The sequence below is a fragment of the Somniosus microcephalus genome, chromosome 11 (genome assembly GCF_052327205.1).
Source record: "Somniosus microcephalus isolate GS21.2 chromosome 11, FLI_Smic_1.0, whole genome shotgun sequence".
NCBI classification, from domain to species: Eukaryota; Metazoa; Chordata; class Chondrichthyes; order Squaliformes; family Somniosidae; genus Somniosus; species Somniosus microcephalus.
In genome coordinates this window covers 9,287,194-9,301,356 of record NC_140997.1, presented here as the reverse complement: position 1 = coordinate 9,301,356, position 14,163 = coordinate 9,287,194, and the positions used below count along the sequence as shown (strand labels likewise).

General features: G+C 48.5%; 1 protein-coding gene across 5 annotated transcripts in view; it reads left to right on the top strand.

Moving 5' to 3' along the window:
• LOC147110292 (sodium/myo-inositol cotransporter 2-like) overlaps positions 1-14,163 on the top strand; it is a 126,600-nt gene that overhangs the window by 11,747 nt on the left and 100,690 nt on the right. For 3 of the 5 annotated variants that reach the window (XM_086000130.1, XM_086000132.1, XM_086000129.1), the window contains 3 exons: positions 931-1,098; positions 9,601-9,672; positions 9,761-9,865. In XM_086000130.1, the coding sequence (XP_085856256.1) occupies positions 940-1,098; positions 9,601-9,672; positions 9,761-9,865 (336 nt within the window). In that variant the 5' untranslated portion in view covers positions 931-939. Of the gene's footprint in view, positions 1-930; positions 1,099-6,874; positions 7,129-9,600; positions 9,673-9,760; positions 9,866-14,163 lie in introns of those variants that run through there. The other 2 variants (XM_086000134.1, XM_086000131.1) reach the window with 2 other exon arrangements.

Sequence of the window (14,163 nt, the reverse complement as noted above, 5' to 3'; positions counted from 1 at the left end):
ATAAACATCAGCACATCCAAGACTGCTGCCTATCCTATTCTGTACCCAGTTCTGCTCATCCATCGACCCTGTCCTCGCTGAATGACATTGGTTTCCAATGCTGCCAATTTAAAACTCACATTCTTATGTTTGAATCCCTTCATGCCTCACCCCTGCCTATCTCTGTAACACTCTCCTGCCCTACTCCACCCTGAACTCTCTGATCCTCGGACTCTGGCCTCTTGTGCATTCCCCCTTCATTTGCCCCATTATTGGCAGCTGTGCCTTCAGCCACCTACACTGCACGCTCTGAAATTTCCTCTCTTTGACCAAGCTTCTGTTCATCTCTCCTAATATCCCCTTCTTTGGTTTTGCATCCATTTTATTTTAACACCTCAGGGCATTTTTCTACGCGAGAAGCACTATATAAATGCAGGTTGTTGTTACTGTTATGATGCAAGTCTAAAAGTAAAGAATTAAAATGCTTCGCTAGTCGGCAGTTTTATTTAGTGCATAACTGAGTCACGCAGACTAGGAAGGATCCAGGTTTAACTCCCGGTCTGTGTTGAGTTAGATTAAATCTGCTGAGGTGGGGGTAGGGGAACTACATCTGGTTTCAGTGCCATTGCATTGAGGGGAAAATCAGCCAGGGTTCCAGCTCCTGATCACTATCCAGCGAGTGCTGGAGAGTGTACATATGTGGGTTTCAGGTGAGGCCAAGAACAGTTTTGGCTGTTGTAACCGTAATGGTTAAATAGCCGCTGAAACTCACTGTGAAGACGCACATGTAAAAAAGGTGCCACTTGGGTGAGAATCTTGATGCTCATGGAACTGTACCCCTGCTAGGAATTAATCGGGAAGGAAAGGGCGAAAATTGGGGAGGAACAAAGTCCATTTTTATTTATATTCTAGTTATTTAAACCCATCTGATTCTCCTATTTTACTGCCAAGGCCTGAAGTATGAAGACAGTTACACAGAGCCCTTTGTTCAGGGTACACAACTCCCCTGCCAGCGCGGTGAAACCTGAAGAATATGTGATCTCGCACGTGACACTGAATGAGGCGGATACTGCTGTCCTGGCCTTGTACATCGTATTTGTCTTGCTTGTAGGATTCTGGGTAAGGTCTCAATCTGTCTATTCACTAAACTATGCTGGTTGAAAACACACGCTTAATTAAAAATCCTTCTTCTACATTCCTTGAAAGAGGTAGCCTCAACATCAGGAGTTTGAAAATGAACCGTTGCAGAGATTAAGCATGCACTTGGACCCCAAAACTCTGGCCCAGATCACAGACGCGGAGCAGACAGATCAGGTGGATGTGCTAACTGCGGCTGGAATTTGGGGTGGATCCTATTTCCCCATGGATTTCACCTCGTTTTTTTTACTTGCGGCCATTTTCCAGTGGGGTGGATGCCATGGGTGGATTTTCTGCCTGCCTCACTTAAATCAAAGGAGCATGTCTGGGGGTGTTCCCAGGCTTCCCATAGAAAATCCACCTTTCACGCTTTCTTTGAGCCTCCATAGAGTCTTGCTGAGGCTGGTAAACAGGCCCCAAGCCTTTACTTGGGAAAGGTAGTTGATCCTGGAGGGAATCAGTTACCTTTCCCAAGAGGCCCACTTGCTCCACTAGGAGCAGAGGACTCGAGGAAGCCACTTCTCTTTAGGGCTTCCTCTCCACCAAGGGAGTGGTAAGACAGTACTCCCACATTCCATCAGCGCGTGATCCAGATCAGGCGCGTTAATGTACCCTAGCAGGTGGCCCGCCCAGCCTGCCCTGTGATGGGGTCTCAGGCCTGGGGCTGAGGCTGGTGGAGGTTCCAATCCACACTTGTGGCAGCGGAATAGATCTCCAGGAATATTGTGTCCTTGCTGTTGTAGAGCCTGACAAACAGAAAACTGAATTAACAACTGTTGGTTTTAATTATGAGCACCAGCTCATCCGTGAAATCTTTATTCTAACTGTGTATGATGGAGTGAGAATTGTTCACAGGCAGATTCATAAATATGGAGATCTCTCGACAACAATCAATGAAACCAATGTCTGAATAAAACAACTACCAGCACAAACCTCACCCTAGGCTCCACATCTTTCACAGCAATGTCAAGCTCACTGATCTTCAGACAGAGGTCGCTAGCAGGTTGAGAGGTTAAATTATCAGTCATTTTTGTCCCTTTTTTTGATTCTTGCCTGGGGTCAGTGCAAAGGTCACTGGCAAGATGTGACCCGAGTGTTGGTAGGCAATTTGTCCACAGTGGTGCATAACAACCATGTCAGACACTGCTGCTACCTGATTTCCAGACACACGGGCCCTGATTTTAATCCTCTCCTCGCCCCGGATGGGTGGGAGGGGGTCGGGGCGATGGAGGGGTTAAAATATCAGGATTGATCAACCCTGTTCCCACCCATTTAAAATTTAACAAAGACAAATGAGGCCATCGACGAGGCTCCCGCAAAAGGCATGCGGGGGCCTAGCTAACATTCAAAGGTCACGGCCCGACGACATCATCGGCGTTACGACTTAACTTTAACAGCGAGGGAGAGGCCCGAGCTGTGGGACTCCTGACAGCAAATCCGAGGCAGGAGGAGCCGATCGCGGCCCGTTGTCCTCATTTCCCTTCCCTTCCCCACTCCGATCGCGGCTCTATTGTCCTCTCTCCTCCCTCCCGATCGTGGTTCTATTGTCCTCTCTCCTCCCCTCCCGATCGCGGCTCTATTGCCCTCTCTCCTCCCTCCCGATCAGGGCTCTATTGTCCTCTCTCCTCCCTCCCGATCGTGGCTCTATTGTCCTCTCTCCTCCCCACTCCAATCACGGCTCTATTGTCCTCTCTCCTCCCCACTCCAATCACGGCTCTATTGTCCTCTCCCTCCCAAGCACGGCCTCTCCCTGCATCCCGCCCAAATCATGGCCTGTTGTCCTCCTGCTGCTCTCCCACCCGCCGGCCAGCCTGTTAATTTGGTTGGCTGTCGGTTGGGAGTCTGCTGTAGATTAATTAAATGAGGCCTTGTGGGTTTTCCCAATGCTATCACGCTCCCCTAAATCCTCCCTGCCTCCCCGTTAATATCGGGGCCATACACTTTCTGGGCAGAGGCCATTGGATAATGATGAGGAGCAGAAATCCTAGGTGATTTTTCATCTCCCTAAACCAAGAACACTTAAGGACCTTATCTACCCTATTGCTGGTTTAGCTGAGATCAGCTAACTCAACACAGACTGAGGATGGTGCCTGGATCTCTCCTGCTCTGCATTGCTCAGCGCTACAACGGGCAGCTACCTTAGCCACTGAGCCATTGGAATCATAGAATGGTTACAGCATAGAAGGGGGTCATTTGGCCCATCTAGCTCGTGCTGGCTCTCTGCAAGAGCACCTCAACTAGTCCCACTCCCCCACCCTTTCCCCGTAGCCCTGAAATTTTTTTCCTTCAGGTACTTATCCAACTCCCTGCGTAAAAAAGTTTTCCCTCATGACGCCTTTGGTTCTTCACCGTAAATCTGTGTGCTCTGGTTCTCGACCCTTCCGCCAATGGGAACAGTTTCTCTCTCTCTACTCTGTCCAGGCCCCTCATGATTTTGAACACCTCTATCAAATCTCCTCTCAACCTTCTCTGCTCCAAGGAGAACAACCCCAGCTTCACCAGTCTATCCACGTAACTGAAGTCCCTCATCCCTGGAATCATTCTCGTAAATCTTTTCTGCACCCTCTCTAAGGCCTTCACATTCTTCCTAAAGTGCGGTGCCCAGAATTGGACACAATACTCCAGTTGTGGCCGAACCAGTGTTTTATAAAAGTTCATCATAACTTCCTTGCTAAGCCCAGTATCACATATGCTTTTTTAACCGCTTTCTCAAACTGCCCTGCCACATTCAATGATTTGTGCACATATACCCCCAGGTCTCTCTCTTCATGCACCCCCTTTAGGATTGTACCCTTTAGTTTATATTGCCTCTCCTCGTTCTTCCTACCAAAATGTATCACTTCACACTTTTCTGCATTAAATTTCATCTGCCACGTGTCCGCCCATTCCACCAGTCTGTCTATGTCCTCTTGAAGTCTATCACTCTCCTCCTCACTGTTCACTATACTTCCAATTTTTGTGTCGTCTGCAAATTTTGAAATTGTGCCCTGTACACCCAAGTACAAGTCCTTAAAATATATCAAGAAAAGCAGTGGTCCTAGTACCAACCCCTGGGGAACACCACTGTATACCCTCCCCCAGTCCGAAAAATAACCATTCACCACTACTCTCTGTTTCCTGCCACTTAGCCAATTTCGTATCCATGCTGTCACTATCCCTTTTATTCCATGGGCTTCAACTTTGCTGGCAAGCCTCTTATGTGGTACTTTATCAAACGCCTTTTGGAAATCCATGTACACTACATCAACCACATTACCCTCATCAACCCTCTCTGTCACTTCATCAAAAAACTCAATCAAGTTAGTTAAACACGATTTGCCTTCAACAAATCCATGCTGGCTTTGCTTAATTAATCCACACTTTTCCAAGTGACTGTTTTGTCCCAGACTATCATTTCTAAAAGCTTCCCCACTCCCGAGGTTAAGCTGACAGGTCTGTAGTTGCTGGTTTTATCTTTGCACCCTTTTTTGAACAAGGTTGTAACATTTTCAACTCTTCAGTCCTCTGGCACCACCCGTGTATCGAAGGAGGATTGGAAGATTATGGCCAATACCTCCACAGTTTCCACCTTTACTCCCTCAGCATCCTAAAATGCATCCCATCTGGTCCTGGTAACAACTACTTTAAGTACAGCCAGCCTTTCTAGTACCTCCTCTTTATCAATTTTTATCTTATCCAGTATCTCCGCTGCCTCCTCTTTCACTGACTTGGCAGCATCTTCTTCTCCCTTGGTGAAGACAAATGCAACTCATTTAGCACCTCAGCCATGCCCTCTGCCTCCATGCGTAGGTCTCCTTTTTGGTCTCTATCGGCCCCACCCCTCCTCTTACTACCCGTTTACTATTTATATGCCTATAGAAGACTTTTGGACTACCTTTTATGTTAGATTCCAATCACAGAAATCACAGAAACCCCACAGTGCAGATAGAGGCCATTTCGGCCCATCGAGCCTGCACCGACACATATCCCACCCGATCCCTGTAACCCCTACACCAACACATATCCCACCCTATCCCCGTAACCCCACGTATTTAATCCCCCTAACACTAAGGGTCAATTTATCATAGCCAATCAACCTAACCCGCACATCTTTGGATCCGCAATCTATTCTCATACTCTCTCTTTGCCCCTCTTATTTCCTTTTTCACTTCCCCTCTGAACTTTCTATATTCAGCTTGTATTCTCAACCTGACTTATGTCATGCACCCCCTTTTTCTGCTTCATCTTACTCTCTATCTCTTTCGTCATCCAGGGAACTCTGACTTTGGTTGACCTACCTTTCCCCCTCGTGGGAATGTATCTAGACGGTACCCGAACCATCTCCTCTTTAAAGACAGCCCATTGTTTGATTACACTTTAGCCCACCAATCTTTGATTCCAATTTACCTGGACCAGATCCATTCTCAACCCACTGAAACTGGCCTTCTTCCAATTAAGTATTTTTACTCTAGATTGCTCTCTGTCCTTTTCCATAGTTAATCTAAACCTCATGATAATATGATCACTGTTCCCTAAATGTTCCCCTACTGACACTTGCTCCACTTGACCCACCTCATTTCCCCAGAACTAGATCCAGCAATGCCTTTTTCCTCATTGGGCCAGAAACATACTGATCAAGAGCGTTCTCCTGAACACACTTCAAAAATTCTTCCCCCTTTCTGCCCTTTACACTATTATTAGGATAATATCAGGATAGTTGAAGTCCCCCCATTATCACTATAGTTCTTGCAGTGCTCTGTAATTTCCCTGCAAATTTGCTCCTCTATATCGTTCCCACTAGTTGGTGGCCTATAGAATACAGCTAGTAGTGTAATGGCACCTCTACTGTTTCTTAACTCTAACCAAATAGATTCTGTCCTTGACCCCTCCAGGACATCCTCTCTCTCCAACACTAATATTCACCTTAACCAATACTGCCACCCCACCTCCTTTCTTTCTTTCATTCCCTATCTTTCCTGAACATCTTATATCCAGGAATATTTAGTACCCAATCCTGCCCTTTTTTGAGCCAGGTCCCCATTATCGCCACGACATCATATTCCCATGTGGCTATTTGCACATGCAGCTCACCAACCTTATTTACTACGCTTCGTGCATTCACACACACATGCACTGTAAACCTATCTTAGACCTTCTTGTATGCTCTCTTCATCTGATCCCACCTAATACTATAATATTTCTTACTCTGGTGCTATCTGTCTCTCCCCATCCTTTGTGCACCTTGTTTCTCCTTTCTAATGCTACATCCTGGTGCCCATCCCCCTGCCAGGAGAAATGTCTTCACTCAGAGGGTGGTGAATCTTTGGAATTCTCTACCCCAGAGGGCTGTGGAGGCTCAGTCGTTGCATATATTCAAGACAGAGATCGATAGATTTCTGGATATTAAGGGATATGGGGATAGTGCAAGAAAGTGGAGATGAGGTAGATCAGCCATGATCTGATTGAATGGCGGAGCAGGCTCGAAGGGCCGAATGGCCGACTCCTGCTCCTAGTTCATGTCCTTGTGTATTACCTCTTCCTGTCACTCAGCCTTGGTTTGCTGGGACTCCTCAGTCCTGGGCTGCCTGTTACTCAGACTCACTGGGCTGGATTTTGTCAATGGAGGCGAGTTGGAGGCAGGACTGCTGCTTGTCGTGTCAATGTCCCGCCTCCATCCTCGCCTGACCAACCAGAGGGAGTTACCCCTGATTGAGCTTGTTAAGCCCGCCCTGCGGGCTCAGCAGGCCAATTAGGGAGGAAGTCACTGACAGATCACATCAACGTCAGACGTGCTATCTGTCAAGACTTCTTGAAAGAAGAAATGTCAGCGTTTGACAGCTCTGTGAAGCTGTCAAACACTGACATTCTCTTTAGTTTGATGAGTCCTTGTGTTGAGGACTCATCAAACCTTTCAAATTTTAAATTTCACATGGCCATTGGAACGGAGGTTCCAACAGCCATTCTGTGAAACTGACGAGCAGGATGTCGGCTCTCCCGATCCACCGCGGCTGAAGGCTGTAGGAAGAAAACAAGGTAAGTGCACACTTTTTTAAACTTATCACTCACCTTGCATACTTACCACTCCACACTTGCACCCATCACTCACCTCTACACCTTACTACCAGGTGCCTCTGACCGTCGCAGACCTCCTCCACGTCTCCTCCAACCCGGCGGGGTTCTCCGAGGTCGGGAAGCCTTCACCTGTGAAGGTAAAATGGCACTAATCCTTTTTTCTGCCTGTTAACAGGCAGTTAAAAGGATTAAATGCCTTTCCCGCCTCCAGGAGATGGGGCCCAAAGCTACACATCTTCCCGCTTCCTGGCAAAAGGGCACAGAGGCAGGATGGGGGTGGCTTTGCCATCTGCCCCCACTTTCTCCAAGTTTACCGGCTGTCCCGCCTCCATACCCACCTCCTCGGGGCTTGTAATATCCAGCCCACTGCTTCAGTTGGCTGGGGCTCCTCAGTTACAATGCCAGGACGCTTCACAGCGAATGACAAGGAGCCATAGACCAAGGGGAGTGCTGTTCAAAAGTACAATAGCGACCATCCCATCTGTCCACGCCACTAATGATGTCACAGAAGATCCAGTGTAATGGTCAGAGTCTTCCCTGTTCTTTGGAATCATATCAGCATTTTTTTATCCTACCTGGTTTTGTGTCCCTGAGTGTCATTTCACAGTAATGGCTGTCTTTTCCAAACAGAGCTACCAGCTGTCAAGCGACGTACCCTAGTAATGTGCCCCAATTCTAAATCAATCACTGAGGGGGAGAAATTCAGTAGCACCCCATTTGGGGCGCAATTATCGGCCGGGTGCAAAGATTAGCGCCTGGCGCTAATTATTGCCTCCGACTGCAAACTTGGCTTCTATCGCCCCTGGAGGTGATTGGAACACGAAATCAGGCGCTACACACCTGTCTTAAGGCGCAAAGGCCGAGGAGCGAGGCGCTACCTCAGAGCGCTGGCAAAGCTCATGTGATGTCAGTCAGCAATGGAACACAGACACAATGGTGCCGGCCAGTTCTTAAAGGGGCGGGTCCATCTTGTTCTCCATCCACATCCTGCTCATTGCAGCCTTGAATCTCGGCCTGGAGAGACCGGTACATCAAATCTGCTGGAAAGAACAATGGAGAGGCCCAGGGAAAGAGCTCAGAATGCAGCCCCCATAGTCTCTTCTAAATCGATACAAGGAAGGGCAAATCAAAATGAACCTGCAAAGTACCCAAAACCCCTTCACACAGCGTTGAATCTCTCCAGAAGTCTCTCTCTCTCTCTCAGAATGCGTGGTGCAAAAATGTCACCAACAAAAAAAGGCAGGAAGCGGTCGCCTTTAAATAGCGCTCCCCCGATCCCTTCCTGACTGCAAAATGCTCCCCTCAACCCGTCATTGCAGGTGGCAGGTGGTAAGGCAGGGGGCGCCACTCAATATCCGGTCCGGGGCGCTACTGGGGCGCTGCGCATGTCGACTGACGTCACGATCTGCCGGCGCAGGAGATCGTGGCGGTAGCGTTTAGCGCCGCCGCAAAATGTCTAGTTAATTTTATGAGCGGCGCAAACATCGCCACGCCCGGGCACGAGTTGCTTTGCGCCCCATTAGCACCCTCTTAAGGCGCTAACGGGAGGCGCAAACCAACTGAATTTTTCCCCCCATATGGTTTAAAAAGTCAATGACGCCTCTTCAATGGTGTAAAAGAAAAAGAAAGAACTTGCATTTATAGGACATCCCAAAGCAGTTCACAGCCTATTAAGTATTTTGAAGTGTAGTCACTGTTGCAATGAAGGGAAACATGGCAGCCAATTTGTGCACAACAAGGACCCACAAACAAGAATGAGATAAATGGGCAGATCATTTATTTTTAGGGGTGTTGGTTGAGGGATAAATATTGGCCAGGACACTGGGAAAACTGCCTTGCTCTTCTTCAAATAGTGCCGTGGGATCTTTTGCATCCACCTGAGAGGGCAGATAGAGCCTCAGGTTAACGTCTCATCCGAAATACGGCACTGGTGTAATCAGTTTAGTGGGAATAATAGATTGTCACTCGCAGGTTATGTAATGGTTCTACAAGTTCTGTGACCCCTGTGGTAAACCACTGTTATCGTTCACTATTGTTACACTGTTGTTATCACTGTTTACACTGTTGTTATCACTACACAAGGTTACCTCTTGCCACGCACGCTGTTATACCTGGGCTGACCTCAGCTGACTCCACCCATGGCTCCGCCTGCTTGCCCAGGTATAAAGGTGACCGCTTGGCTAGTATTCTTCCTTGTTGGAACCGATCACCCACGAGGGTGGGCTCTGTTATTTAGCCAATAAAATTGATATACCTATCAATTCAGTCCATGAAAAGCGACGAGTTAAGGTATATCAACCCCTACCTTTCCCTTCATCCTGTCCTCTGTACAGGACATTAGTTTAACAGAAGAAGCATAGATCTATAACAATGCACTGTCTAGAACAAGGTTATCTTGGATTATGAGGCATTGTTTGTGATTTTCTCTGTCAGGCGATGTACAAGACAAAGAGGAACACTGTCAAAGGTTACTTTTTGGCTGGAAGGAAAATGACTTGGTGGCCAGTGAGTATTTTGGCTCATGACTTCATTGTCATTGGGTGACCAGCATTTAACACTGTTTGGTCTGAAGCTTCCTTCTCTTTTTCATTAGATCGGAGCGTCGCTGTTTGCCAGCAATGTGGGAAGTGGCCATTTCATCGGATTGGCTGGGAGTGGAGCATCCACTGGAATTGCTGTTAGTGTGTACGAGTGGAGTGTAAGTTATTTCACACACTTCAATTTTTATTTGTAAAAAACTTCAAATTGCAGCAAAGCGTTCAGTCATAGGAACAGGAGGAGGCCATTCGGCCCCTCAAGACTGCTCCGCCAGTCAAAGAGATCATGTCTGATCTGTATCTTAACTCCATCCACTTGTCTTGGCTCCATATCCTTTTATACCCTTGTCTAACGAAAATCTATAGATCTCAGATTTAAAATGATTAATTGAGCTAGCATCTACTGCTTATTGTGGGAGAGAGTTCCACACTTCTACCATCCTTTGTGTGAAGAAGTGTTTCCTAACTTCTCTCCTGAAAGGACTGGCTCTGATTTTAAGGTTCTGCCCCCTTGTCCTAGACTCCCCCTCTCTCTCTACCCTTTCAATTCCTTTCAGGATCCTAAAAACCTCAATCAAATCGCCCCTTAACCATCTATATTCCTGGGAATACAAGCCTAGTTTATGTAATCTTTCCCCATAATCTAACCCTTGGAGCCCTGGTAATACTCTGGTGAATCTGCACTGCCCTCCTTCCAAGGCCAATATATCCTTTCTAAAGTGCGGTGCCCAGAACTGGACACAGTATCCAGATGTGGTCTAACCAGGGCTTTGTATAGCTGTAGCAAAACTACCTCTCCTTTATATTCTAGCCCTGAAGTTGCACTGGGTTGACCCTACTGGATTTTGTGAGGCTAGCCTCCTTAAGTATGAGCCTGCTGGCAGGAGCTTACTGTCAGCAGGGTGTGGGGAATATCACATAGCTGGAGCTCTTAAACATTGCATCTGTTAATTAATGTGGCTGCTTAACACTTGCCGCACACAATGAATTGTTTTGCTATTGGTTCCTGGAAAAATACTGTTTTCTTTAGATTTAAATAAACAAAGGAGTACTAACACCACTGTGTCAGCCAATGAGTTGTAGATGTTGGGATTTACGGCAGGTCGCACAGCAAACAGTCTATTTACTCAGTGTGGTAAACCACTGTTATTGTTGTTCACCGTTGTTGTTGTTGTTGCACACTGTTGTATCTATGCATGCCTCAGCATGCCTCTGCTGGCGCCGCCCCTGGCTCCACCCACAGGCCCAGGTATAAAGGTGACTGCTCTGCAGCCCCCTGCCTTCTTGGAACCCAGTCAACCACGAGAGGCATGCTCTGTTCTTTGCTAATAAAAGCCTTTTAGTTACTCTCCTAACTCTCCATCTTTTATGAGTAATTGATAGCGCATCAATTTTATTAGCAAAAACAAAATGTTGGCACCAAACGCTGAGCAGTAGGCTGCTGCACCAAACGCTGAGCAGCAGGCTGCTGCACCAAACGCTGAGCAGCAGGCTGCTGCAGCAAACGACGGCACCAAACGCTGAGCAGCAGGCGCTGCTGCATGCCCTCAGACCAACATGCCTGGACCTAGACCCTCAAGAGGCGGGTTCGTCTACCAAGTTCGCACAATGGCTGCGTTGCTTCGAAGCTTACCTGGAAGCCTCAGCCGTGACACTAGATGGAAACAAACTAAAAATCCTGGCCTCCAAGGTGGGCCACCAAGTCTACACGCTCATCCAGGATGCGACTACTTACACGGTGGCTATCGATCTGCTAAAAGGACAATACACACGCCCGGTAAATACGGTTTAGGCCAGACACCTCCTGAGATCCCGCAAACAGCAGTCCGGGGAATCAGTGGAGGCATTCCTACGGGCACTACAGATACTTGGCCGAGCCTGCGATTGTAAAGAGGTATCGGCCGCGACACACGCGGAGGGACTTATCCGAGATGCCTTCGTTGCGGGCCTCAAATCCGACTACTCCCGGCAGAGACTGCTGGAGAAGGGCGAAATCGACCTGAAGAAGGCAGTGTCCCTCGCGCTCTCGCTAGACGCGGCCCACCGGAATATGGACCCCCACTGCCAAAAAGCACTGAAGAGATGCCTAGGGTTTTTCTCTTACTATGCTCAGTGGGTGCCCAACTATGCGGACAAAGCCAGACCCCTCATCAAGTCCACCTCCTTCCCCCTGACAGCAGAGGCATGTGCAGCCTTCACTCTCATAAAAAAGGTTTTGCGAAGGCCACAATGCACGCAGTGGATGAGTCCATCCCTTTCCAAGTGGAGAGCGACGCATCCGACTTCGCCCTAGCTGCAACCCTTAACCAGGCGGGGAGACCCGTGGCCTTTTTCTCAAGGACCCTCCAGGGCCCCGAGATTCAACACTCCTCTGTCGAAAAGGAGGCCCAGGCCATTGTGGAAGCGGTGCGACATTGGAGGCATTACCTGGCCGGAAAACGATTTACCCTGCTCACTGACCAGCGTTCAGTAGCTTTTATGTTTAATAATAATCAGAGGGGCAAAATCAAGAACGACAAGATCTTGAGGTGGAGAATTGAACTCTCCACCTACAATTACGATATCTTGTACCGGCCCGGGAAACTCAATGAGCCCCCAGATGCCCTATCATGTGGTACATGCGCCAACGCGAAGGTCGATAGACTGCAGACCCTCCACAATGACCTCTGCTACCCGGGGGTCACCAGGTTCTTCCATTTCATCAAATCCCGTAACCTGCCCTACTCCATCGAGGAGGTCAGGACCATGACCAGGAACTGCCAAATCTGTGCCGAGTGCAAACCGCATTTTTATAGGCCAGACAGAGCAAGCCTGATCAAGGCCACTCGCCCCTTCGAGCGCCTGAGCGTCGATTTTAAAGGGCCCCTCACCTCCTCTGACCGCAACGTGTACTTCCTCAACATAATTGATGAGTACTCCCGTTTCCTGTTTGCCATCCCGTGCCCGGACATGACCAGTACCACGGTCATTAAATGTCTGAATGACCTTTTCGCCTTGTTTGGCTTCCCTAGCTATATCCATAGCGACCGGGGCTCATCCTTTATGAGCGACGAACTCCGTCAGTACCTGCTCACGAGAGGTATTGCTACAAGCAGAACCACCAGCTACAACCCCCGGGGGAATGGCCAGGTGGAAAGAGAGAACGCGACGGTTTGGAAGGCCGTCCTCTTAAACTTAAAATCTAAGGGCCTTCCGACCTCTCGCTGGCAGGAGGTCCTCCCTGCGGCGCTCCACTCCATTCGGTCACTGCTTTGTATGGCCACCAATGCCACCCCCCATGAAAAAATGTTCACTTTCCCCAGGAAGTCCACATCGGGGACCTCGCTACCGACATGGCTGACGTCTCCAGGACCCGTCCTACTGCGGAAGCACGTGAGGTCCCATAAAACGGACCCCCTGGTTGAGAGGGTGAGCCTCCTCCACGCCAACCCCCAGTATGCTTACGTGGCGTACCCGGACGGGCGGGAGGACACAGTCTCCATACGAGACCTCGCACCTTCGGGTGCCCCTGAAACACTACCATTGCGGGAGGACACAGTCTCCATACGAGACCTCGCACCTTCGGGTGCCCCTGAAACACTACCATTGCCATCCACCACTACCCACAACCCAACCCCGGTAGACGGCATGCCGCAGCCCCAGGACCCGTCATTGACCACCCAACCACTCAATGAGACGCCAGATTCAACGTTGGATGCTGCACCATCACCGCCGCCACCACGACGATCAGGACGGCATACAAGGCCACCTGATAGACTTACTTACACGAACCTTTAGTACACTTCACCCCGCCGGACTCAATTTTAAACAAGGGGTGAATGTGGTAAACCACTGTTATTGTTGTTCACCGTTGTTGTTGTTGTTGCACACTGTTGTATCTATGCATGCCTCAGCATGCCTCTGCTGGCTCCGCCCCTGGCTCCACCCACAGGCCCAGGTATAAAGGTGACTGCTCTGCAGCCCCCTGCCTTCTTGGAACCCAGTCAACCACGAGAGGCATGCTCTGTTCTTTGCTAATAAAAGCCTTTTAGTTACTCTCCTAACTCTCCGTCTTTTATGAGTAATTGATAGCGCATCACTCAGCAAGCAGAGTCTATTTAAAAAGAGTCTCTATGAACTGCAGCAAACAGAACTCATGGCCGAAACTACAGCAAAGTCTCCCGATAAAAGCAGGATTATTTCTCCAGCAAAATGCTGTGAGTGGAGGATATTACATAATACAAATTGTGTGTGTGTGTAAAATCAATCCCAGTCACTCACAGCAGTGCGATCTCCAGGCGTGTTTGATGGGGGAATTACCCAATCACCTCCATTCTGGCTGGGAATAGTGATGTCACTATATGCAGCCTTAAATAAATCACAGCAGCATAAATGAATATACGGATTGCGTCCCTTTGTCTCTGCCTTTCTGAAATGGCTGCTTTCATTAACAAATTATTTTTATATTCAACCTAAAAAT